The 20,956-nt window shown below is 44.1% G+C and overlaps 7 protein-coding genes across 7 annotated transcripts; 3 read left to right on the top strand and 4 right to left on the bottom strand.

Annotated features, from left to right (window-relative positions):
* Positions 1–828: 828 nt before the first annotated feature.
* BYT42DRAFT_560448 (uncharacterized protein) lies at positions 829–2,009 on the bottom strand. Its single transcript, XM_051567234.1, has 4 exons — positions 1,888–2,009; positions 1,744–1,806; positions 1,074–1,676; positions 829–989 (listed from the first exon to the last, which is right to left on the bottom strand). Exons 1-4 carry the CDS (start codon positions 1,952–1,954, stop codon positions 937–939), a joined length of 786 nt encoding a protein of 261 aa, XP_051426354.1. The 5' UTR covers positions 1,955–2,009; the 3' UTR covers positions 829–936.
* Positions 2,010–3,407: 1,398 nt separating this feature from the next.
* On the top strand, positions 3,408–5,099 carry BYT42DRAFT_528497 (major facilitator superfamily domain-containing protein; the record flags this gene model as incomplete). Its single annotated transcript, XM_051565375.1, has 5 exons — positions 3,408–3,566; positions 3,642–3,932; positions 4,012–4,724; positions 4,801–4,936; positions 4,996–5,099. Exons 1-5 carry the CDS (start codon positions 3,431–3,433, stop codon positions 5,097–5,099), a joined length of 1,380 nt encoding a protein of 459 aa, XP_051426353.1. The 5' UTR covers positions 3,408–3,430.
* A 445-nt stretch (positions 5,100–5,544) lies between these two features.
* BYT42DRAFT_611576 (WD40 repeat-containing protein SMU1-like protein) lies at positions 5,545–7,612 on the bottom strand (the record flags this gene model as incomplete). The annotated part of the gene is made up of 8 exons (XM_051571519.1): positions 5,545–5,991; positions 6,061–6,315; positions 6,385–6,480; positions 6,562–6,705; positions 6,775–6,962; positions 7,030–7,234; positions 7,307–7,517; positions 7,587–7,612. 8 exons carry the CDS (start codon positions 7,610–7,612, stop codon positions 5,545–5,547), a joined length of 1,572 nt encoding a protein of 523 aa, XP_051426352.1.
* A 121-nt stretch (positions 7,613–7,733) lies between these two features.
* On the top strand, positions 7,734–9,558 carry BYT42DRAFT_560444 (origin recognition complex subunit 2-domain-containing protein). The gene has a single exon (XM_051567233.1). It carries the CDS (start codon positions 7,777–7,779, stop codon positions 9,439–9,441), a length of 1,665 nt encoding a protein of 554 aa, XP_051426351.1. The 5' UTR covers positions 7,734–7,776; the 3' UTR covers positions 9,442–9,558.
* Positions 9,559–9,630: 72 nt separating this feature from the next.
* BYT42DRAFT_528492 (kinase-like domain-containing protein) lies at positions 9,631–13,005 on the bottom strand. The gene is made up of 9 exons (XM_051565374.1): positions 12,472–13,005; positions 12,262–12,402; positions 12,033–12,183; positions 11,731–11,946; positions 11,460–11,662; positions 10,907–11,395; positions 10,095–10,836; positions 9,937–10,018; positions 9,631–9,872 (listed from the first exon to the last, which is right to left on the bottom strand). Exons 1-9 carry the CDS (start codon positions 12,819–12,821, stop codon positions 9,670–9,672), a joined length of 2,577 nt encoding a protein of 858 aa, XP_051426350.1. The 5' UTR covers positions 12,822–13,005; the 3' UTR covers positions 9,631–9,669.
* Positions 13,006–13,350: 345 nt separating this feature from the next.
* BYT42DRAFT_528488 (P-loop containing nucleoside triphosphate hydrolase protein) lies at positions 13,351–15,586 on the bottom strand (the record flags this gene model as incomplete). The annotated part of the gene is made up of 12 exons (XM_051565373.1): positions 13,351–13,431; positions 13,505–13,626; positions 13,677–13,733; positions 13,799–13,856; positions 13,924–13,985; positions 14,046–14,179; positions 14,242–14,402; positions 14,468–14,471; positions 14,532–14,724; positions 14,778–14,979; positions 15,033–15,157; positions 15,313–15,586. 11 exons carry the CDS (start codon positions 15,584–15,586, stop codon positions 13,541–13,543), a joined length of 1,356 nt encoding a protein of 451 aa, XP_051426349.1. The 3' UTR covers positions 13,351–13,431; positions 13,505–13,540.
* A 3,614-nt stretch (positions 15,587–19,200) lies between these two features.
* BYT42DRAFT_611572 (Leo1-like protein-domain-containing protein) lies at positions 19,201–20,778 on the top strand (the record flags this gene model as incomplete). The annotated part of the gene is made up of 4 exons (XM_051571518.1): positions 19,201–19,481; positions 19,547–19,700; positions 19,756–19,936; positions 20,054–20,778. The coding sequence occupies 4 exons, from the start codon at positions 19,201–19,203 to the stop codon at positions 20,776–20,778; spliced, it is 1,341 nt and encodes a 446-aa protein (XP_051426348.1).
* Positions 20,779–20,956: the final 178 nt, after the last annotated feature.

The raw sequence follows: 20,956 nt of genomic DNA, 5'->3' as shown, positions 1-20,956 counted from the left end.
ACACTTCCTGTATTCCCTTTTGTACTTTTTTTTTTCTTTTACCCGCGCGACAAGTCATCTTATGTTTCTCTCTCTTCTTTTTAACCAGTGTCAACATATTATTGGGATCTTTCGAGTGTCCTCTCTTTTTACGCAAACTGTCCATATATACATCTACTCTTTTCTTTCTTTTTCTCTGTCGTCTTTTTCTTTTATTTTTGTCAATAAAATAACCAGAAAATGTCTTCTTTCCATTTTAACTGACAGGGGACACATTGGAGAAAAATAGCCGAAAGGAACATCTCCCTATTGTGTCCACGAATGGAAAGACCACATTCCATAATCGATGTTCCATTTAATCTAGCTGTTGGCTTCCCGCCATCCTTTTTCCTTTCATTGCTTATAACATAAAACCTAGATAGAATTCGGTGCTTTTTTTTATCTCGCTCTTTTTTCATTTATGCGATTTTGCTATTGTTTAATCTTTCTACCACTGGCTCATGTAGCCGTGTCAACGGATATACCCTCATGTAATACGATGGCCCAATATGAACAAGCTGCGCGCATGTGCAGTATCGAAGAGAATACTGCCAATTTCAGCTCTTGTTCCTGCAGCGCGTTACCTGTCTGTTTACAAATCGACGACGACACGAAGACGAAGACCCCATGTCCCCGAGACATGTATACCAGATGTCTTGCCACATGTGGCGCATCCATCTCCTTGGTGACCTGTAGCAGCAAAATTGTCACCATGTGTCTAGGTCCTCCCACTTTGTTTGATGGAGCTAGAACGAACCGGTAATTGATAGTAAAGAAAAAGCATTCCCATACCCGCCCCAGCGATGACCATAGATCATGAGATAAATACATCTTCCATTAAAACAACGAGCCCTTCTCTATCAACCCTCCTGATGATTTCTTTTAACATGTTTTCTTCCTTTATTTGGATAATATTTTCTATTTCTTCTCTTCTTCGAGCTGCTTTGCGGGTGTATCATCACGTCCGGGACCTATGATTGTTGAAGGAAACATAAGTAATCCACGTACTACTTCTTGTTTTCACGCATTTTTTGACCCCACGGTGAATAGCTTACCAACTTGCTCCCAAGGAGAAAGACTGCCTTCAAAGTTTCTGAATGCTTGGGCCAGTTCGACGGGTTCTGCGACGACGCGCTTCTTCTCTTCGTCATAACGGACCTCGACATAACCAGTGAGAGGGAAGTCCTTACGCAGGGGATGGCCTTCGAAACCGTAATCGGTCAAGATACGACGAAGGTCGGGGTGACCGACAAAGAAGATACCAAACATATCGTATACTTCACGTTCTTGCCAGTTGGCACCGCTGAACAATGGGACAGCAGAAGGAACGGGCGAGGTTTCAGAGGCATATGTCTTGACGCGAATACGAGCATTGTAACGGAAACTCAACAAGTTGTAGACAACCTCAAATCGATTTTGGCGAGAAGGGAAATCGACACCGGTCATGTCCTGGAGCGATTTGAATTGACAGTTTGTGTGATCGCGAATAAAGGTCAAGACAGGTTCGATGGCGGAAGGAGCAACATAAATGGTGAGTTCATCCTTGTATACACTGAATTGCTGAATATATTTAGGCAACATGGATGTCAAGAATTTGCCGTATTCATGGAGACTATCGTTGCCCGACTTGTAGTTGGGATCAGCAGACACCGAAGTGGCTAGCACCATGGAAAAATAATTAGAATCCAACTGACAGTATGGCATAATTACGTGTATATAATGTACCTTGGCTTCTTGCTGAGGTAATGGCAAATGTGCGAGTGGCATTCAAGCGCAAGCTGGGCTTGACTACGAATCAGAAAGAGAGAACAAAAGTTTTAGTATGATTTCACGATTGACGTGGTGTAAGAGATAAGCATCGGAACATACCAGCAGCCAAGACGGGCTGTGGGCGTGCAGCGCGCAACAAGGCGGTCCCTAAAACTCTGGAAGCCATGAGGATGAAAGCGTAAGAAAATGTAAGGACGGTAATGGAATGTTCAAGGCGAGCTCGTCCCCAATTTTTTATTGTTTGCTCTTCCTCACTGGTGGCTGCCGGGGCAGATCTAAATAGCGGCAATTAAAATTACTTTGTGACGTAACATCCGCGGCTCGCAACCCGCGCCGCCGGCCCCGCGCGCTCGTCATGAAGCATCATAGTTCTCCTCTCCTTTTCAGTAAAGGGAAAATTAGAGCTGTCATTTCTTATACTGCTTCCCATCATTTGCGTCTTTATTTGTCAGAAACAATGATCGGAAACAGTATGAAACAATGGCCAGTTAATAAACCGTTGATGAACAGCTTTTTGAGTTTTTGTTGCGCTTGCCCACGAGTAGAGCCTTGCACTGGTGCATTGTATAGGTTAATACGCCATTGTTCCACTACTGTTCGGTTGCCCAGAAAGCACCAAGGTCTTCTCTCGTTCCAAAAGAGCACCTTCTGGGGCTGATAGGGAGCAAGACAGCATACGCTCATATTCCTCGTTTGCGTCAATGCCATACACCTGGAGCTCTTCTTCGAATCGGTTTTCAGATGACGGCGCAACCGAAGCACTTGGAGTCAAGCTGATTGTCCTGATTATTAGCAACCACGGCAACCGTTGCTGCATTTCCTGATTTAGGGACTTTGGATACCATGTCTGTTGACTAAGCTTGTCTCAGCGAACGTATGAGATATTCGAGCTGTTGGTAAAGCTCGATGACTTGTTCAGGTCTGAAATACACTGCCTCTCTGATGATGCTAAGGCAAGTGGCGACTTGCGTGGTGTCCATGCGTTATTTCCTGTTTTGGAAATCGACGCAACGTAAAAAGACCAACAGTCACTCGGCAGAATGGCTTGAGCAACGAGCAAGAACGAATATTGTGCCATCGTCATGCTTGTTGTTCAATTGACGCAACTGGTAGATATAGCCATGCTTGTTGATGCAACTGGAACAGCAATAAGAATAAGCCGGATGCTATGATTATGGCCGAAAAAAAATCCTGAAGACAAAATTGAGTGAGGCGACTGATTAACCAATTGGGCCAAAAAATGGTGATTTGTTTAATGTCTTAGTCTTTTTGTTCCTGTTTCGCCACAACTGAAAAGATCAAATCATGCCGCCTTTGAAATTAAAGCGTGGGTCGTTTTTGCAATCCGCGTGATCCGTGAAATATGCGTATACGCCACTTCTCCGGATGAAGTTCCGACAAAACATGGAATTCAACGACACTTTACTGTAAGCTTTCTGCAAGCCAATCGAAGTTGAAAAATATCATAGCGTTCGGTCGGATTGGGTGACGATATAACAAAATGAAGAGGAACATGACTTTTGCGTATCAAAGAAATGTGACTCCGCAATTTCATGCTCCGTCCAACAGGTGCCCGATTGTTGCAAATTTACGACCCGTTTTCTGAAATTAGCTGTCTTCGTTTTGTGAAGGGCTCTTTTCCATGCCTTACCTTGTCCCGAAATTACTCTACACCTTCTTATTCGCATGTCAAGGTTCGGCTCCCGTGTATCTTGCCCTGTTTTATTCCTCGCAGTTGGGGCTCAAAGGAGACCAGATCGGCTTACTGGTGGCAATAGGTAATAAAAAGTCGTTGGCGGTCTGTGCTCTCTTCTGGTTTGTGGCTCACCAACCTTTTTTTTCTTCGTGATTAGCTCCCTTTATTTCCGCCATCGCTTGTCCGCTATGGGCAGCCATTGCTGACAAAACCAAAACGCACCGCTACATTATGTGTATCATTCACACATTAGCGACACTGGCTATTGTTAGTGTTATGGGCATATCCGTCGTTGTCCAACATATCGATAACGAGACCGATCGTAGTAAGCTAACCATCGCACTGGTCACCGTTACGTCGGTCTGCTTTGCTTTCTTTGGTGTCCCGGTCGCACCCTTGGTAGACGGCGGCGTCATGAAGATCCTCGGGCGTAATAAGGACCAGTATGGCAAGTGTTCCATGCTCGAATTTCGGGATATCGGATTGCATAAACAGCTTTGTTTTCTGACTCGGAGGGAAAATTCTAGGACGTCAGCGTATGTTTGGTTCCATTTCGTTTGGTGTAGCTTCTTCGTTAGTAGGCTTCATCACCGATTGGGCCAACGACATGAATGCGATTTTTTACGTTTATGCTGTATCAGCTGTCTGCTTTATCACGGTCGCAGGAAGTTCGCAATTTAAACCGGAACGAATGGTGGAGCGATTACGACTTAGCAAACCGCTATCCACCTCTCAACCTCTATCCACGATTCCCACTACATCGCTTGATCAAACATCATACCCGCAACCCTCTATGGATGATCATAATATAGCTCCGCTCAAACGCAAAATTAAGCAATTTCACATGGAATACGATGACGATTTTGTCGAAGAAGAGTCGTCCCAGATCCGCGAAAACGAAGTGCAACGACTGATCCAGTTTGCTACAGAATCAAGCATTATCGAAGCTGTCAACCTTGCCAATCCGCCGGCTTATCGTCGTCGGTCGTCCTCTGCGCAAGACGTAAACGATCACACCCGCAGCACGCCCATGCCGAGCACGTTACTCGAGTTATTGAAACAGCCCAAAGTGCTTTTATTTTTTACCACTATGATGCTCATGGGAGCGTCACTGAATATGGTGATCAGCTTTTTGTTCATCTTTTTGAAACAAGATTTGGGTGCCAGTTCCTCTTTGGTTGGCTTGACAGGTTTAGTGGGCTCGGTGACCGAGTTGCTTTTCTTCTTTTATTCTCGAGATGTAAGTGGCTTCCATTTTACAATACCTTTTTCTGGGTTATTTTTTATGTCGGATCATTGACCTTGGTGTATATTAGCTTATTCGCCACTTTGGAATCAAAAGTCTCATCATCCTCGGCCATGTACTGACGATTGTTCGCATATTCTGTTATACTATTCTGCCCAAAGGTCCTAATGGCGCCAGTATAGCTCTCGGATTACATTTATTAAATGGTATTTTGGCGGCTTCGTAATACATGCACCGATAATGTCGTACTAACTCTCTACTTCAGGTATCGCATTCTCGGCGTTATGGGGTGCAGGGGTTGTACAAGCCGATGAATTGGCACCTCCGTCATTGCAAGCGACATCGCAAGGTATGACAGACAACATTTAGCTTTCAAAGAGGAAAAAAGATTAGGGTTTTTGTAATACTTAAATGACGATTTTGTGTAGGTGTCCTTGCTGCGATGTATGCCGGTATTGGTTCTGGCTTGGGCAGTTTGGTAGGAGGGATTATTTACGAACGCTTTGGTGCCAACAACATGTTTTACGCGGCCATCACGCTTACATCATTGAGTCTGGAACTTTATCTGGAGACAAATACTCGATGTGGCATCAGTGATATGGTTCGATGGTTCTATCGCATGGGAATTCGTATTCACAAATGGATTCAGCATGCCCGTGGCATTGGCCGGGCCGTACCTCGATGGAGTGGAGGAACGCGACAGACTGGACCCATCCGATTACAAGGCGATGATTGAAAAACGGGCACGCAAACAAAATAGACAAAGTTTTATAGCTTTTTTTGTATATGTTGAAGGTTTATATAGTTTACATCATTACGGTTTGAGAAAGTACACATATCCCGCATCATCGTAGGATACAATCACATTGGAGAAAGGGTGACCGGTCATACCAATCACCTCTGCATCGCATAGTTTCATCTGGCCCATCAACTGTCCTGTGGTTGTGCGGAAACAGTATAGAGTGGAATCTTCTCCCATACCATAAATATATTCACCTTGCGGTGAAGTCGCCGCTGCAACAAAGTCCGATCCCGACTTTTTCTGGTGTGAAAATGTCTTGACAATTTGACCGCGCATTGTCATGATATACAGTGTGTTTGTTTTGTTGCACACCACTACTTGATCAATGTTTTTGGGGAGAGGCAGGATGGATTGAACCGTTTGACTTGTTAGAGTGGCAGTTGTATTCAGTTTGGTTGCATCAGCGTTGGGTTGGGGTGTGACGGTGTGAAGACATGTGGTTGTTTTAGCATCCCAAATCTGTCAAAAATATCTTTTAGTTATAATAACGAATGAACCCCATCAAGTTGAGCGTTCTTTTCATGTTACCTTGACTGTACCGTCACTACTGGCACTTAATATCCGGGAATTATCGTTGGAATAGAGAACGCTGTTCACAAAAGAAGAGTGGCCGCGGAATTCCTTAAGAATCTTTCCGGATTTCAACCCATGAACCTTTACAGTCTGATCATATCCACCACTTAGGACATGGGTGCCATCCTTATTGAAGCATATTGATGTGACACCCTGACTGTGAGCCGGTGATATCCTCCGTTGGCAGACGCCCGTTTGAACCTTCCATATCTGTAATCCCATAAGCCGATGGTCAGTCCCAAGCTCTCCGTCATTGATTTGCTAATTTCCAGCTCTTACCGCAATTTTGCCATCAATAGACCCTGACGCCAACCAGTCGCTGTTTTTACTGAAAGCTAAGCACAGCACCGATTTATCCATGGCCATCAATTGATCCTTCAGTAAGAGATTAGATTATCCATTACCAACACTGTCTATTCAGCCCGAGCAAAAATATTCTTTAAATATTAAATGTACCTCTGCTTGATACCGTAGATCTTTCCGTAATTTGCCAGTCATGTAATTCCACAGTTCAATAAATCCATCCACGGATCCAGTAGCCAAGTACTGCCCGTTGGGTGAGAACACAGCACATTCTGCATATGTTTTCTTGCCGGGAAACTATAGCCTCATTGCTTAACTCTCTTGTGCTTTTTTTTTCACTGACCAATTGAGGTATCCAATCCCTACCTTAATATTAACATATGGCTTGGAGACGAAAGCGTCTTCTTCTGTTTTCTGTACAGGAGCCACCCCTCGAAAGAGATCGTACACAGAATTAGGCTGCAGTAATCCCTGATGTTGCTGCCACTTTAAGCATTGCCCGAGAAGCCCCAGTAGCCGAGAAGAAGGCACTGTCGTAATTTCTTCCATGAGCGCTACAGAAATTAAGGCGAGATATAAGATGATTGTTTAATCATTCACTCATTTCCGATGTTGACATACTATCTGCAAGATCTTCGCGACGTTTTTGTTTCGTTATACCGCTAGGGTACACGGCTGTCGGATCAAACTGCGGTCGTGATAATAAATGATCAATGTGTAGATATCGTTCGACACTGCGCTGTTTGAGTAGCTGCATCGGTTCGCTCTTGTAAAGCAACGCCTTGGCTGTATCCATTTCTCCAAGCTCGGCCATTTCCACAATGATCTATGGTTGAATGCCGAAGCTATGCATGAGATCTCGGCTTGTGGTACCACGTCAACTACGAAATTCTTGTACCTGTTCGTAAAGGGCGATCAGTTTGTCGGGTGATATTTTGAAGCTGGCCAACTGCTTCAATACGGTGTCCCATCGTCCTTGAAGAATATCTTGTCGAAAAGCTTCTTTGCTTTCAACGGCATTCAAAGATACGGGCGATTCATTGTGCAGAGCTGTCAGCGTGCGTTGAAGATTGTTCTCCCTCAAAAACTGGATAATTAATCGAACCACACTAGAAATAGTATAAATTAAACAGTTTAAATATCCACGAAAAAGTAAACGAAGAACAGTTCCAACGTACTCGTCTGTGGGTATATTGTTGGCCATGGGCTACTTGAATCGTGTATGATCAAATAAAGGGCCCCAGCTGGGTCTTGCGGAGTGCCGTAATTTGGTTTGCCAAGAAAGACGCGTCACGAAGGGACCACATAAAGCCGGCTTTTTTCACTGGCAACTTTTTTTTGTGCTGGCCTTGTGCTTTCACTCACACAATGCTAATCAAGAAACAAGACGACGATGAGATTCCCATTCATATGATATCCTCCGTCTCAGCAGGAACTGCTTTAGCAGAAGAAGCGCTTGCTAAAAAGCGCAAACTTCGGGGACCAAGGCAGAAAAGACGCACAGGTACCGCCATTGTCGACCTTGGCATGACTGTCGATAACCACAAGCACACCACGGAGAACGATAAAGACGACACATTCATTGCACAAGGCAGCGAACTCGCTACACATCGTTTAATCACGCACGCCAGCGTGGGCATGGACGACGATCAAGACGACGATGAGCACAACAAAGAAAATCAGACGCAAGGTCGGCACATGTTCAGTTTCGCAACCGGCAGAAAAAAGTCGGCTTCGACAATGATGAAGAAAGCCATGGGAGATACCATCGAAAGTGATCAGTCTGGACCGGCATCGAAACGAAACGCCATCCGTTTAACCTCCACTGCAGCCAAACGATCACAGCAAACACAAACGCCCGCAGCTGCAGTCGACAAACGGCGGCGAAAGGAACGTCAAGCTGAACTTTTACGTGGGGATCAAGACAACGAAGAGAAAGACGAAGAAGAGGACGAAGAGGCCTCCGACCACGAAGCCGCGGACGAAACTGCGCAAGATGAAAGGGTCGGCTACGAACGGTACTTTCAAAACTTGCATAGCAAATCCAAAACGTCCAACAACACTCTTTCCAAGCTGGCGGTACTGGAGCCTCAGGAATTCAGAGACATTTTGGAAGCGGCACCAGAGAAACACGCAAACGAAATTACAGCTCTTCACAATTTTCATCAGCAGAATTTTTCACAGTGGTATTTTGAACTTCATTCCGATTTCAACCTCTTGTTCTACGGTTACGGTTCGAAGCGCAATCTTCTCAACGAATTCGCCCGTAACGTGCTGACTGACGGTCCCATCATTGTCGTGAATGGATTTTTCCCTACCATCACCATGAAAGATATCTTGAACAAGATCACGGCTGGCGTCATGGGTGTGAGTGCTCCAGGACAGTTGCAGGAACATGTTTCCATGATTTGCAACTACTTCAAAAGCGAGCAACGATCTTATGACCGTTTGTATCTCATTGTTCACAACGTCGATGGCGGTAATCTCCGAAATGAAAAAGCCCAATCGGCGCTCTCCATGCTGGCTTGCGCATCCAATATCCACCTTATCGCTTCTGTCGATCACATTAATGCAGGCTTACTTTGGGACAACGTGAAAGCGAGTCGATTCAATTGGATCTGGCACGATGTTACCACCTACGAAAACTATCTCGTGGAAACCAGCTTTGAGAACTCTCTGTTGATGCGCACCGGCGATGTGGGTGGTGCTCGTGGTATTGAATACGTTTTAGCTTCCCTGACAAGTAACGCTCGTGGTGTATTCAAAGTGTTGGCGGAACAACAACTGGTCGAGATGGAGGTAGCCAATATGGATGGACGCGGTACAGAGGCTGTGGGACTTTCGTACCATCGCTACTATCAGCTATGCCGTGAAGGATTCTACACTTCGAGCGACTTGGCGCTACGATCTCAACTGACGGAATTTCGAGATCATCAAATCATCCACTCTAAGCAATCACAAGATGGTACAGAAATCTTTTATATTCCTCTGGACAAAACCAGCTTGTGCAATATCATTGAACGCATGGCATAATCATTCTGTATATATAAACTTTTTTCCATCTGCTACTTTTTCTGTAATCCCATTATGGTTGCCTTTTTACTTTTTTCAAAAATAAAACTTACTGTTATTTATCTGTTTTGCGCATAATAATAATTGATATTCATTCTTCGCACTCTTGCAACATTCATTTGTAAACAAAAAATCATCAAAAGAATTTAGCACAGGTATCCTTCTTGTTTTTTATTCAGCCGATGGAGCTCATGCCCAGCCATTAGCTGCAGCGATCAGATCAGCTTCCTTTTGATATGTATTCAAAGCGGTTTCTACCATTTTCACGGCAGCTACCAACGCCATCGCCTCTCCCTGCTGCTGTGTGAAATTCACTCTCATGACTTGTCGCTGGTTGTTGTCTGTGTAGGGTGCTCGAACTACCTCCAGTTTGAATTTCAGTAGTGCATGATCTAAAGTATCCACTGATCAGTTATTTTCCACCTCAGACACCATGGTTCCCCATCAGCCACTTACCCATGCCTGGTAGGGTCATCTGTCCTTTGCGCTTCAGATATCCATTCGCATCATATTGCTCAACAATATGGCCCTGCATGCACTTATAATATTGGCCAAAAATACAAAAAGATATCAGTAATGGGAACTTAACTCACATAAATGGCATAAAAACTCACCTCTTCCAGCACCTGAGCAATCTTTCCCACGGCTTCGCGTTCGTCTTTGGCATAACAGTCGATGGAGCATACTTTTGGTTGCTTGAAATGGAATAACCCGGGAAGCCAAGAGTTTAAATGCGAATTATCCACGGCCCGTTCTTCTCCCGAATTCGATGCTGTTGAATAATAATATTGTCGTTCGTTGGTGGCTAACGATCCTCCAAACATACGCAGAGCACGGGATTCTTTTGATAATACTGTAAATTCGCGACGTGCTTGTGGCGACGGTGTCTGCGCCCATTGACTGACAGCAGATACGGGGTTTCGATCAAAGTCAAGGTTAGGGCTCGGGATAGGCATGGACAACCGGTGAAGCGCTTGTCTTGATTTGATGGTCGGATCAACTCGATTATGATGGTACCGCTGCCATAATTGGGTAAATCTACTAAATCGGTTACGTTCCGTATGTCCAGACAATCGAAGATCAGGAGAACACAGCCCCGCTAGGTACCGGTTATGCTCTGTCCGTGGGTGAGAATAATGCATGTCGGTAGAATTGTGAACGTGAAAGTGATGTGGCAATGACGCACGCGGAGATAGAAGAGAGGCTATAGGACGTTGATTGGGCGGTTGAGTGCAAGCATGCTGCTGTAAGGTACGTCGAAAATGGTCACTGATATGGGGCGTATGAATGCATGAAAGCGGATGACCAGCCGTGCAGACCGGTCTTTGTAAGGCTGTGGTGGGATAAACGCGATAGCTTTCGGTAAAACGCAACAATGGTTAGTTACGGGTTGATAAACTCTTGTACGTAAGCAAAACATATATACCCTCTGTGATCTCGGTCTATGGGTGGCTGGGAAGAACCGTAAGCACATTGCACTTGGTTTATCCACCAATGATCAACACCTGCTTGAACAGTCAGATCATGATGTCCTAGATCGGCACGAATGACTCGTGGCTTGGGCGGTAAAGGAGGTGGTGGGATGGCAGATAGACCATCCATAGGATCGTCGGTTTCCGTCGAAGCGTTCTGATCTCGTTGATGACAATCGCGCAAGTTGGCTTGGGACGAACATTGAATTTCAGACACTTGTTGCATGACGCGCGGAGTTTTCCGTTCTTTCTCAGCCAAATGAAGCATCATGCCATCGATGCTCGGTAAAGAATCTTTACCAGAAGCAACGCCACAAATAGTTGCTGGACGCCGCCGTTTTGCAGGCGAAGTAAGAGATCGAATTTCATCGTCTCTTTCTGTTTGCCAGTAATTGTTGGCATGTCGTTGCAAGAGCACATAAGTCACCTTGTGCATATTGTGCCTAATTGTCCCGTTTAGATTAGATGGTTGGATTAACTCCTCGCTTCTGTTTAGCAAACGCTTACTCTTCATTTAGCAAAGAATCAATGATGGCTTCGGATGTCCATTCTGTCCACAGAACTTTCAATGTATCCAGTAGACGATCATCAATGTCATTGACGGACGCTACAGGTCGACCTATTTCTTCCGCTGTGGGTGGACTGGGTAACAGTGATACATCCGGAAGAGGATCACTTGTAAACCAAGGATGCTCTTGTACATCTTTCATCTGTCCTTCACTTTCATTAATTTCAGGTAGGACTGGATCCAGCCGTTCCTCTCTTTCCCTTGCATTACCGTCAATCTTTTTGCCGGATCGACCACCAGAATCCTCTCGATAAGATCACGTGCTTGACTCGAGACTGTAGACGGCATTTTATATTTTCCTGCTTTCACCTTGTTCAACAGTTCGCGGATATCTTCGTCGTCAAAAGGAAGGTGGCCGCAAAGGAGAGCATAAAGAATGATGCCGCACGACCAAATATCAGAAGCTGCGCCGTTGTAAGGAATACCCTAGATCAAATGCTTGTTACGATTTTTTTTTCTTTGCTCGGTCACTTTCCCGCAGACATGTTGAGATACGCTATTGCAGCACTTACAGTGACGATTTCGGGGCTTGCATAATGGGGAGACCCGCAACTTGTCGCCAGCAATGACCCAACCGGTTGTAAAGAAGCCATACCGAAATCGGCAATCTTGATATTATTCTTCTCATCCAGGAGAAGATTCTCAGGCTTGAGATCTCTGTGACTATAGTCAATGACATGGCGGTGAGAGAAGAACAACAACAACAGAATGGCTAGGTTTTTATGTGGATCGCCTATTTACCATATTCGGTGTCGGTGGCAGAAATCCAGGCCAAAAATGATCTGTTGAAAATGACGACGGGCTTCTGATTCGGACAGCTTTCCCCTCGACACCAAATGCTGAAATAATTCTCCGCCCTGAACGTATTCCAGAATCAAGTATCTACATGGTGCCGTCCAGAGTTTCGAGACTGGTTAATGAGGTCCTCATGTTACAGACAATCCAACTTACAAATTCGACGATGAAGCGAGATCGATAACGTCCAGGAGTCGCATAATATAAGGGTGATCAATGAGCTTCATGATGGCAATTTCGCGCTTCACAGCTCGCTCCACCGACGTGTTGGAAGCCAAATAGGTCCTTGGGATAATTTTGACTGCCACTTTTTCGCCAGATACTTTATGGATACCGAGCTTGACGCTCCCTGACGAGCCCTTGCCGAGGGTTCTACCCAGCCAGTAATTACCGATTTCTTTCCGTCGACGACCAGGGGATGTGGGATGGGGTGGCCGCGATGATTTTCCAATGATACGCCGCTGAGGAGAAGGGGATCCAATATCTGTGATATTTAAAGTGGGCATGTAAAAAAACAGTCGATAGCAGTAATAAAAAGGGCGGAAATGGCGTGGGCAGTTTTCGATCTTGGGAAAGGAGTCGGATAATTTACACCAAAAATATTCAAATGATAGCCTCTGTTAAGTGCACATAAAAGGGGCGAGGAATGTGAATAGTAGCTGCTCATCACAATTTCTAAAGAAGCAACAGACCACTAAAACATTATCAATTGATTTTTGTTTTATATCTTTGGTCTGCTTTACATGTTCCTATCCTTTTATCGATGACTGGATCCCTATGCTTTGTATCCAGGAATATCACTGTACTCTGTTTCTTACACATCGTCTCTGAGTAAAGCATAGTTTCTGCCCTGAAAAAAACCATGGGCCTTGAGAAAATGCCGTTTATGTTTGCAATTACGGCTGCGATGGGTGACTATGTGCGATGCGGAACACACCCATGACAATATCCCGTGGGTTCTTGGTACAGCACTTGTGGTTTGGTTGGAAGCACATAATATTTTGTCAAGCCTAATAGTTCATAGCTGTATGGGAAATGAGAATAAACGATTACATATAAAGCAATGATTTCGATGTATAAAGGCTCAACATCACCGGCCGAATCAAGGTCCTGCAACTACCAAGTGTATAGCAATGGCCACGGTTAGATTCAATCGTTTTTGATCTTCTTCTTCTTCTACATAAAATACCATCACGATAGATAGGAACAAGCAGCTTCAGTGAGGTCATTGGTGGTGGGACGGTCTGTGCCGCTTTTCCTCTGGCTCTGTTTTCTCAGACATGTCAAGGTTCACTTTGTCTTGGCCACCATCTATAGAGAGTGTTAGCAGCGCCCTGACATCCAGTAAAGCAATCACGTACCTAACGCTTTTCCGACGATTTGAAGCTTTCTTTTCACCATTGGCCACTGAAAGCCATCTAATATGCCCCCGTCAATGTTGCGCTTTTGATAGTACAGAAATATTTTTGAGAATTCAACTTACCAATGCTTTCCATGGCTAAAAGATACTTGATGTCTACTGGACCAACACGTCCGATTCTCTAAGACGGAAAGGTAACAAATGGTCAAGACGGCATAAGCTGAGGACGACTTGAGGGTTCAAATTACATGAGCGCGATCCTCCGCCTGAAGGAGTTGGGACGGGTTCCAGAAAAGTTCGCCAAATACGACTGCAAGAAATGACAAAGTGATTAAATATATGAGTTGGCGGTCGCCCATGATATATTTACCAACATCGGCAGCACTAAGCGTGAGACCCACATTGGCGGCCGCAATACTCAGGATGGCTACTCGCACTTTGACATCGCTCTGAAAATCTTCACACAACGATCGGCGAACTTGCTGGTTTGTTTGCCCATCAATTCTCATCCAACCAATCTATGACAACAATGAATTTAATTGCAAACCCCATCCAAAAAAAGGCACCGTCTCTTTACCTTTGCATGTTGCTGGGTTATAAAGTTCTCAATACCATCCATGACTTCCAAATGGTAAGCAAATACGATTATCTTGCTCGTCGTGCTCTCCAGCAAATGACCGATATATTCATTCATGGAGGGTAGCTTGGCCTTACCAGACTCCACGTACTACCACATTGGGCTTTTAGTATGAGCCGCCGTCGCATGAAGCATAGTTTGAGCTCACTGCGTACCAATCTAGTTAAAAGCAGCTCCCGCTGCTTCTTCAGGAATGCTGTTCTGTTGAATGCATCGGACAAACGGATTTGATTGTCGAGATTATCAATTTCGTTTTTGATGCACTTGACTTCTTTTGCTTTGCCAGGAACCAAGGTCATATAGATAGCCTGCCGCGTTTTTTTTGGTAGCTCCAAATCAACATCTCTCTTGAGGCGTCGTACCATGATCGTCTTTTCTAATAGAAAATTCAATTCTTCGAGCTTGGTCGATCCTAATAAAACGCTTGAGATGCCGTTTTTGCTATTTAACAATAATCAAACATACCTGAATAATCCCACCCAAACGCTTGGTATGTTCCTGCACAATACCGCAAGCCATATTGATGAAAACTGGTGAAAAGATCGGGACGCAAGGCTTCTAGTTGCGGATATAGTTCCACAGGTCTTGAAAATGCAGGCGTGCCAGAGAGCAAAATAACGTGCTTTGCTTGGTGGAAAATCGGTCGCAAAGCAATGGTCCGTTTTGCCTAATGGGATTCTGAATTGACATGATACTATTTCGAATACAGAGAATATTTACAGCACGGTTCTTGATATAGTGACTCTCGTCGGCAATGATGAACTTGAATTTTCTAGCAGTGATCTCTTCGGCGTTTCTGCTCACCAAATCGTAACTGATGATACAGAATTTCATCGTTTTCCTGCCTGAGAAGCGGGATACACCGGTTTGAAAGTCGTTATCGGACGAATTAGCTACATGTACTACTCAGTGAACGACCGCTTTTCAATTATAAGAATATTATCAATGTCATCACCTTCACTGGTGCTTATTGGGAGGGTCGCTGCTGTTTTGAGATCACTTCCTTTGAAAATAACAGGGCATTCTTCATCTTGGAGATCCAGCCACTGTTGTATCTCGGCCTTCCATGTCAGTCTCAGCGACGAGGGAACAATTACTAAAACGGGCCATGTCTCTTGATAAACATAAGCGATCGCTAAAGCTTGAATCGTCTTGCCGAGTCCCATTTCGTCTGCCAGGAGAAAGCGTGCATGACGCCGAATTCCTTTCTGCACGCCTATTCTCTGAAAGTTCTTCAACTGTTGCCACAATTCAGTATTTTGTAAGCGGTTCATTCGCACATCTGCATCATGAATATTGACAGCAGCCTGCAAATCAGGCACATCCAAAAGAGTTTCAATCATATTTGGGAGCTTTTTCACCACGATACCATGACTATTGGATGCGGCGTGGAATACGTCCAGGGCTTTTTTGTAGTGTTGTAACGTCGCTGGTATAGTCCATTTTCCTGTTTGTGGATCCCACGTAGCGTCTTCAATGCTACGGATGGTGGGTAGAAATGTTTCGTTATACGCCATCTTGATACCTATTCGGGTCGTGGAATGCACATCAAATTCAATCATTGCATTGGAAGGCGATGAAGTCCGATCTCGTGGTACAGGAACGTTGGATCTCTTTGCATGAAACAGCGATCCTTTGTGCGACGACCAACTTTGACATGTGGATGGCCCTGCAGCCGGCTCTGGCCTTGCTGTGCTAGTGGATGTTTGCGCTGGATCATCGTCCCATTTAAAGTATTTGCACTGGGAACGGAAACACTTTTGCAGAATACATCATGTCAGTCACTGATATGCCTGATGAAATTGAAAGATTGTTCCACATACCTTCCAGAACCAACGTCCTTGCGTGGGACCGGCTTTTTTGACCTGTAAATGAATGCAATCTTTATTGCAATAACACTTTTTCGCACCGATCATTAAAAACCGAAAATGCCGAAAGGAAAACACGGGGGGATGGCCAAATTAATCAATTTCAATTTTATCGCAGAGATGGGAAGTCACAAAAGGTGATACTTTGTTGTTAATAGAGATTCGACTGAGCAGGCGTCTACCGTATCTCGATGTTTCTCTTTTTTGTTATTGCTGGAATAAAAAATATTACCTTCAGTCATAGAACGAATTCTCAGCATATTCATTTACAAGTTAATCATAGGAAATGGACCAAGAAGGTCGACATAAGTTAAATCGTATTCTGACTGAATAAATCTCTTCTACATAACAAGCCGTACACCCGCTGTGCAATGGATGCCACCTGCTACTGGATGCCGCACTCTTACATTGAGCGACATTCGTCAGACAAAAAGCCTAACGCAATACGGCATAACCTGGGCGAGACTCTTGATGGAACTTTGGTATATTAATGTCAATACTCTGGCATACCATGAAACACTTTTAATGAACAAAGCAGCACTTATTGACCCCCTCCGTTCTGTCCCGCCCAAGGTTATGATAGATCTACAAAGACGTGTGGGAATGTTGGGTATTAAAAAATGAGTTAGTAAGCTCTTTGACTGATTCAAATGTCGTCAAGATATTTTACCTTTGATGTTTGATGCAGCAGATACCGAGGGCTTCCCGACCGAAATAAAGAAAAGATACAAATATAAAAAAAAAGTAAATACAATAGGTGCGTCTGTAAAAACCCCCTAAAAACCCTGTGGGAAAAAAAGGAGGAAAAGACTGCAAGAAGACTATTCACTAAAATACAAAATACATACTACAACTACAAAATAAAATGGTCGGGAAGAAATATCGAAGGCGATACCACGGGCAGCAATCCATATGAGAGGAACCTGGGGAGGACGCGTCAGCGTTTCCCGATGAAAAAGAGAGTCACACCACCGACGATGCCTTTGACGACAAAAACCGGTTTGGCCACATTTGAGCGCGAACAAAGTAGAAAGATTTGGAGGGATGGATGACTTGCCAAGCGAAAAGAAAACCGGAGAGAAAACCAAAAGCTAAAGACAGAATAGAGAAAAAGGACAGGTAAATTTTTTCTTGTCGAAAAACGGATAGTCGTATCACACAAAAGGTACCTTTTCATAATAATCGAATCGACCGGATCAGATACACGCCATAGTCTGGATGATGGATGATGGATGCAATGATAGTGAGGGATTTCCAGGCAAACAGAAGAGATGCAAAACTATAGAAGAAGAAAAAATTCGGACAAAAATATGTGATTTCCCATGGATGAAACAATAGTCACCTCACTGATGCATGAATGATGAGCTACACAGATCGAAGCATATCTGCTCCATGTATCATTCGATTACTGAAGAGAATGAAAGGGCATATACAGTATAACTGACAGATAACCCAAATTAAATGATGATACGACTGGCGTTCTTCTGTAGCATCATTTAATTTGGGTTATCTGTCAGTTATACTGTATATGTCCTTTCATTCTCTTTCATTTTCAATGAATCGAATAATACATAAGCAGACGTGCTTCGATCTATGAATTCATGCATCAGAAGGGTGACTATTGTTTCATCCATGGGAAATCATATATTTTGGTCTTCTCTCTCTTTCTGTTTACCTGGAAAACTCTAGGTATCATTGTATCAAGATCCCATCCGCATCCATCATCCAGACCATTCTTATCCCGTGTATCTAACTTGGTTAAATCGACTACCATCCTCAAAAAGGTAAGCGTCGAGTGGTCTACCATCGATTTTGCTCCGGCAAAATAGACTTACTTCTCTTATTTTCCATCTCTTCTTTTACCTTCCGGATTTCTCCATTTTCTTTTCGCCTGACAAGTTTTGGATACTACAACTTGACTTTCTCTCGCCATCCATCCATCCATCTGGCGAAACCGGATGCCATCGTCGGTGGTGTGACAATCTTTTTCATCGGAAAACGCTTACGCGTCCTCTTCATGTTCCTCTTCTTTGGATTGCTTCTCATGATATCGTATTCGAGGTGTCTTCCCAATTATTGTATTTTCTATTTTATATTTCATGTACATATTCTTTTCGCAGTCTTTTCCTCTTTTTTTCCCACAGGGTTTTTTAGGAGGTTTTTACTGACGCGACCATTGTTTTTTTTTTATATCATCATGTACTTTTTTTATTTTTCTTTCTTTTTATTCGGGAAACTCTCGATATCTGGAATCCAGCTCGAAATTACCGTCACTTCTGGCACTCAATATTTTTTGCCTGCTCAAGCTGACACCACCGATCCATCGCTTAACTGTCCCTGGAAGCAATTTATTTTCTGCATCGAAGAAGAAGCTTACCTGGCGGTCCGTATTCATCGTTTTTTTTTCCGGTACACCATTTGGTTCAAAGGCAAGTCCAATTTCTTTTCCTTTGCTATGAAAATTTGAATCAATCAAAGAGCTTACTAACTCATTTTTTTAAATACCCAACATACCCACACATCTTTCTAGATCTATCATAGCCTGGGCGGGATGGAACTGAGGGGGGGGGGGGGGGACCAGTGCTGCCCTGCGCGTGTTCAGAAACAAATCACGTTGCAACGTATGCCATAAAATTGTCATTAATATACCGAAGTTCCGTCAAGAGTTCTCGCCCAGGTTATGCCGTGTATGCGTTAGGCTTTTTGTCTGACGAAAGTCGCTCAATGTAAGAGGGCGGCCTCCGGTGGCAGGCGGCATCCATTGCACAGCGGGTACGGCTTGTTAAGAGCCAATATATTATGGATTAAATTTATCGATCATATAATACTTGTTTCCTTGGTGAATTATTGATTGAAAGCAGGAGAACTTGTTTGATCTTTCAAATGAACACCTCAAGATCGCACACGCCCGCGCGCGTGAGGCCATTCTGGTGACGTAGGTAATGATTCAATGTCCGAAAGTGGAAAGTGAAAAAAAAGTGGAAGCTGCGAAAAAGTTACTATGGTTTTTCATTCATATTATGGCCAGTGAGGACGAGCATTCGAACGGTTCGGGCAATCGCGAATTCGGGGATCTTTTTGGATCTGAAGATGAAGCTTCAGATATTGACGATGGTCGTTCACCATCTGCACACGGATCGGAACCGGAGGACGAGAGCAGATCGTCTCTGCGTCGACGTGCTTCCAGTGTAGACAGCGAAACAAAGGAAGGAAGAAAAAGTGATATCGATAATCTCTTTGGCAGCGATGACGAACAAGAGGATGAAGAACCAGTACATCGTCCTTCAAAGCGAGCAAGGAGGTAAATATGCAACAGATAATCATTTAATCTACCGTCGACCTGATAATGGAATGCATGCTACTCAGTTATTCGGAGGAGGAATCTCCTCGGGAAATGCGACAGGAGGAAGAAGAACATTACGGTGAAGACGATTACGAAAGGGAGAAATTCGAAAAACGACGTGTGGAACTTCCGTTGGATATGCCTGCCCTGCCACTACCTACCAGCATAGACGATAAAGTAAGGGTTGCTGCGTGGCAGTATATGACTGTGTCGCTCAGTATCATTCTTTCAGTATTATCTTGCCAAGTTACCCAGCTATCTCAATGTCGAGATCAAACCATTCAAACCTGAAGAACTGGAGATCGAGACCGATCCCGAACTGACTGATGCGCAACGACAGGAATATATTCGACAACAGGTCGAAAGCACGATGCGTTGGCGAAAGCGAATCACTGAAGACGGAAAAGAGGCAAGTGCTGTCGTTCTTAACAGCTATTGATGAAATAGCAAAAAAAAAAAAAAAAAAAAAAAAAAAAAAAAAAAAAAAAAACTCACGAGTGTATAGATTGTGCAATCCAACTCTCATATAGTGGAATGGGAAGACGGTACACGCTCTTTGATGATTGGCGACGAGTGCTTCGATATCAATGAGAAACCAATGACCGAAAACGAGCATGTCTTTTTGTTAGCGCAACAACCGCAATCGGGAGTACTGGAGAGCCATCTTGAATTCACAGATTACATGACCCTGCGTCCCAGTGATCTCAAGAGCGAAACGCATCGACATTTGACGGCACAGATCGCTGACAAACATGTGAAGAAGATCAAAACCAAAATGTTCTTTACGGAAAAGGATCCTGAGAAACTCAAACAGGAACTCGAGATGCAAGAGAACGAACGGTTGCGTGCTCAGCGAAAGTTGGAAGCGCAGCGAAATAAGACACAGGGACGCTACGGCGGAGATTTCCGAAGCAGTCGATACGATTATGGAGATTACGATGCTGCACCCACATACGCTTCCCGAAAACAGGATCAATATGAGGATGACTTTGTGGTCGACGATGATGAGTACGATGAAGAAGAAGAGCGTTCCAGAGAAGAACGACTGGCCCAAGCGAAGCGTAAGGGCATGGATAAATATAAAAGCAGTAATCGTTACAGTGACGAAGAGGAAGAGGAAGAAGATTACGAGGATGAAGAAGAAGAAGAAGAAGAACCCGAAGAAGACGAACAGGAAGAGGAAGAGGATGAAGAACGGATTACTGTGAGAAGACATAAACGCAGGCATTTGATGAGCGATGAAGACGAAGATTGATCAATTATTTTCCTGCATCTCTTTCTTTTTTTGTTTTGGATTCATCACCCGTTAATAACAGACTCTATTGTAAATATTTGCGTCAGGAAAAAAGCATATCGATTGTTTAAATAATGTTTATGCCATCATGAGCCTTTCGAAATTTCATCACTGCCGGACTCCGCAGTCCGATCATGCC

This window comes from Radiomyces spectabilis (assembly GCF_025331425.1).
Source record: "Radiomyces spectabilis strain NRRL 2753 chromosome Unknown BYT42scaffold_3, whole genome shotgun sequence".
In the NCBI taxonomy this organism is placed as follows: domain Eukaryota; kingdom Fungi; phylum Mucoromycota; class Mucoromycetes; order Mucorales; family Radiomycetaceae; genus Radiomyces; species Radiomyces spectabilis.
Note: the sequence above shows the minus strand (reverse complement) of the source record. Positions and strands in the feature narration are given on the sequence as shown.

Excerpts from the sequence above, each read along its gene's own strand:
- BYT42DRAFT_560448 (XM_051567234.1), bottom strand. The coding sequence starts at position 1,954 with ATGGCTTCCAGAGTTTTAGGGACCGCCTTGTTGCGCGCTGCACGCCCA. Across the intron at positions 1,677-1,743 it reads TACCTCAGCAAGAAGCCAAG|CCACTTCGGTGTCTGCTGAT; the intron begins GTACATTATATA and ends CCATGGTGCTAG. Across the intron at positions 990-1,073 it reads TTCTCCTTGGGAGCAAGTTG|GTCCCGGACGTGATGATACA; the intron begins GTAAGCTATTCA and ends CAACAATCATAG.
- BYT42DRAFT_560444 (XM_051567233.1), top strand. The coding sequence starts at position 7,777 with ATGCTAATCAAGAAACAAGACGACGATGAGATTCCCATTCATATGATA.
- BYT42DRAFT_528492 (XM_051565374.1), bottom strand. The coding sequence starts at position 12,821 with ATGCCCACTTTAAATATCACAGATATTGGATCCCCTTCTCCTCAGCGG. Across the intron at positions 12,184-12,261 it reads TGCCACCGACACCGAATATG|TCACAGAGATCTCAAGCCTG; the intron begins GTAAATAGGCGA and ends CATTGACTATAG. Across the intron at positions 9,873-9,936 it reads GATGACCCTACCAGGCATGG|ATCATGCACTACTGAAATTC; the intron begins GTAAGTGGCTGA and ends TGGATACTTTAG.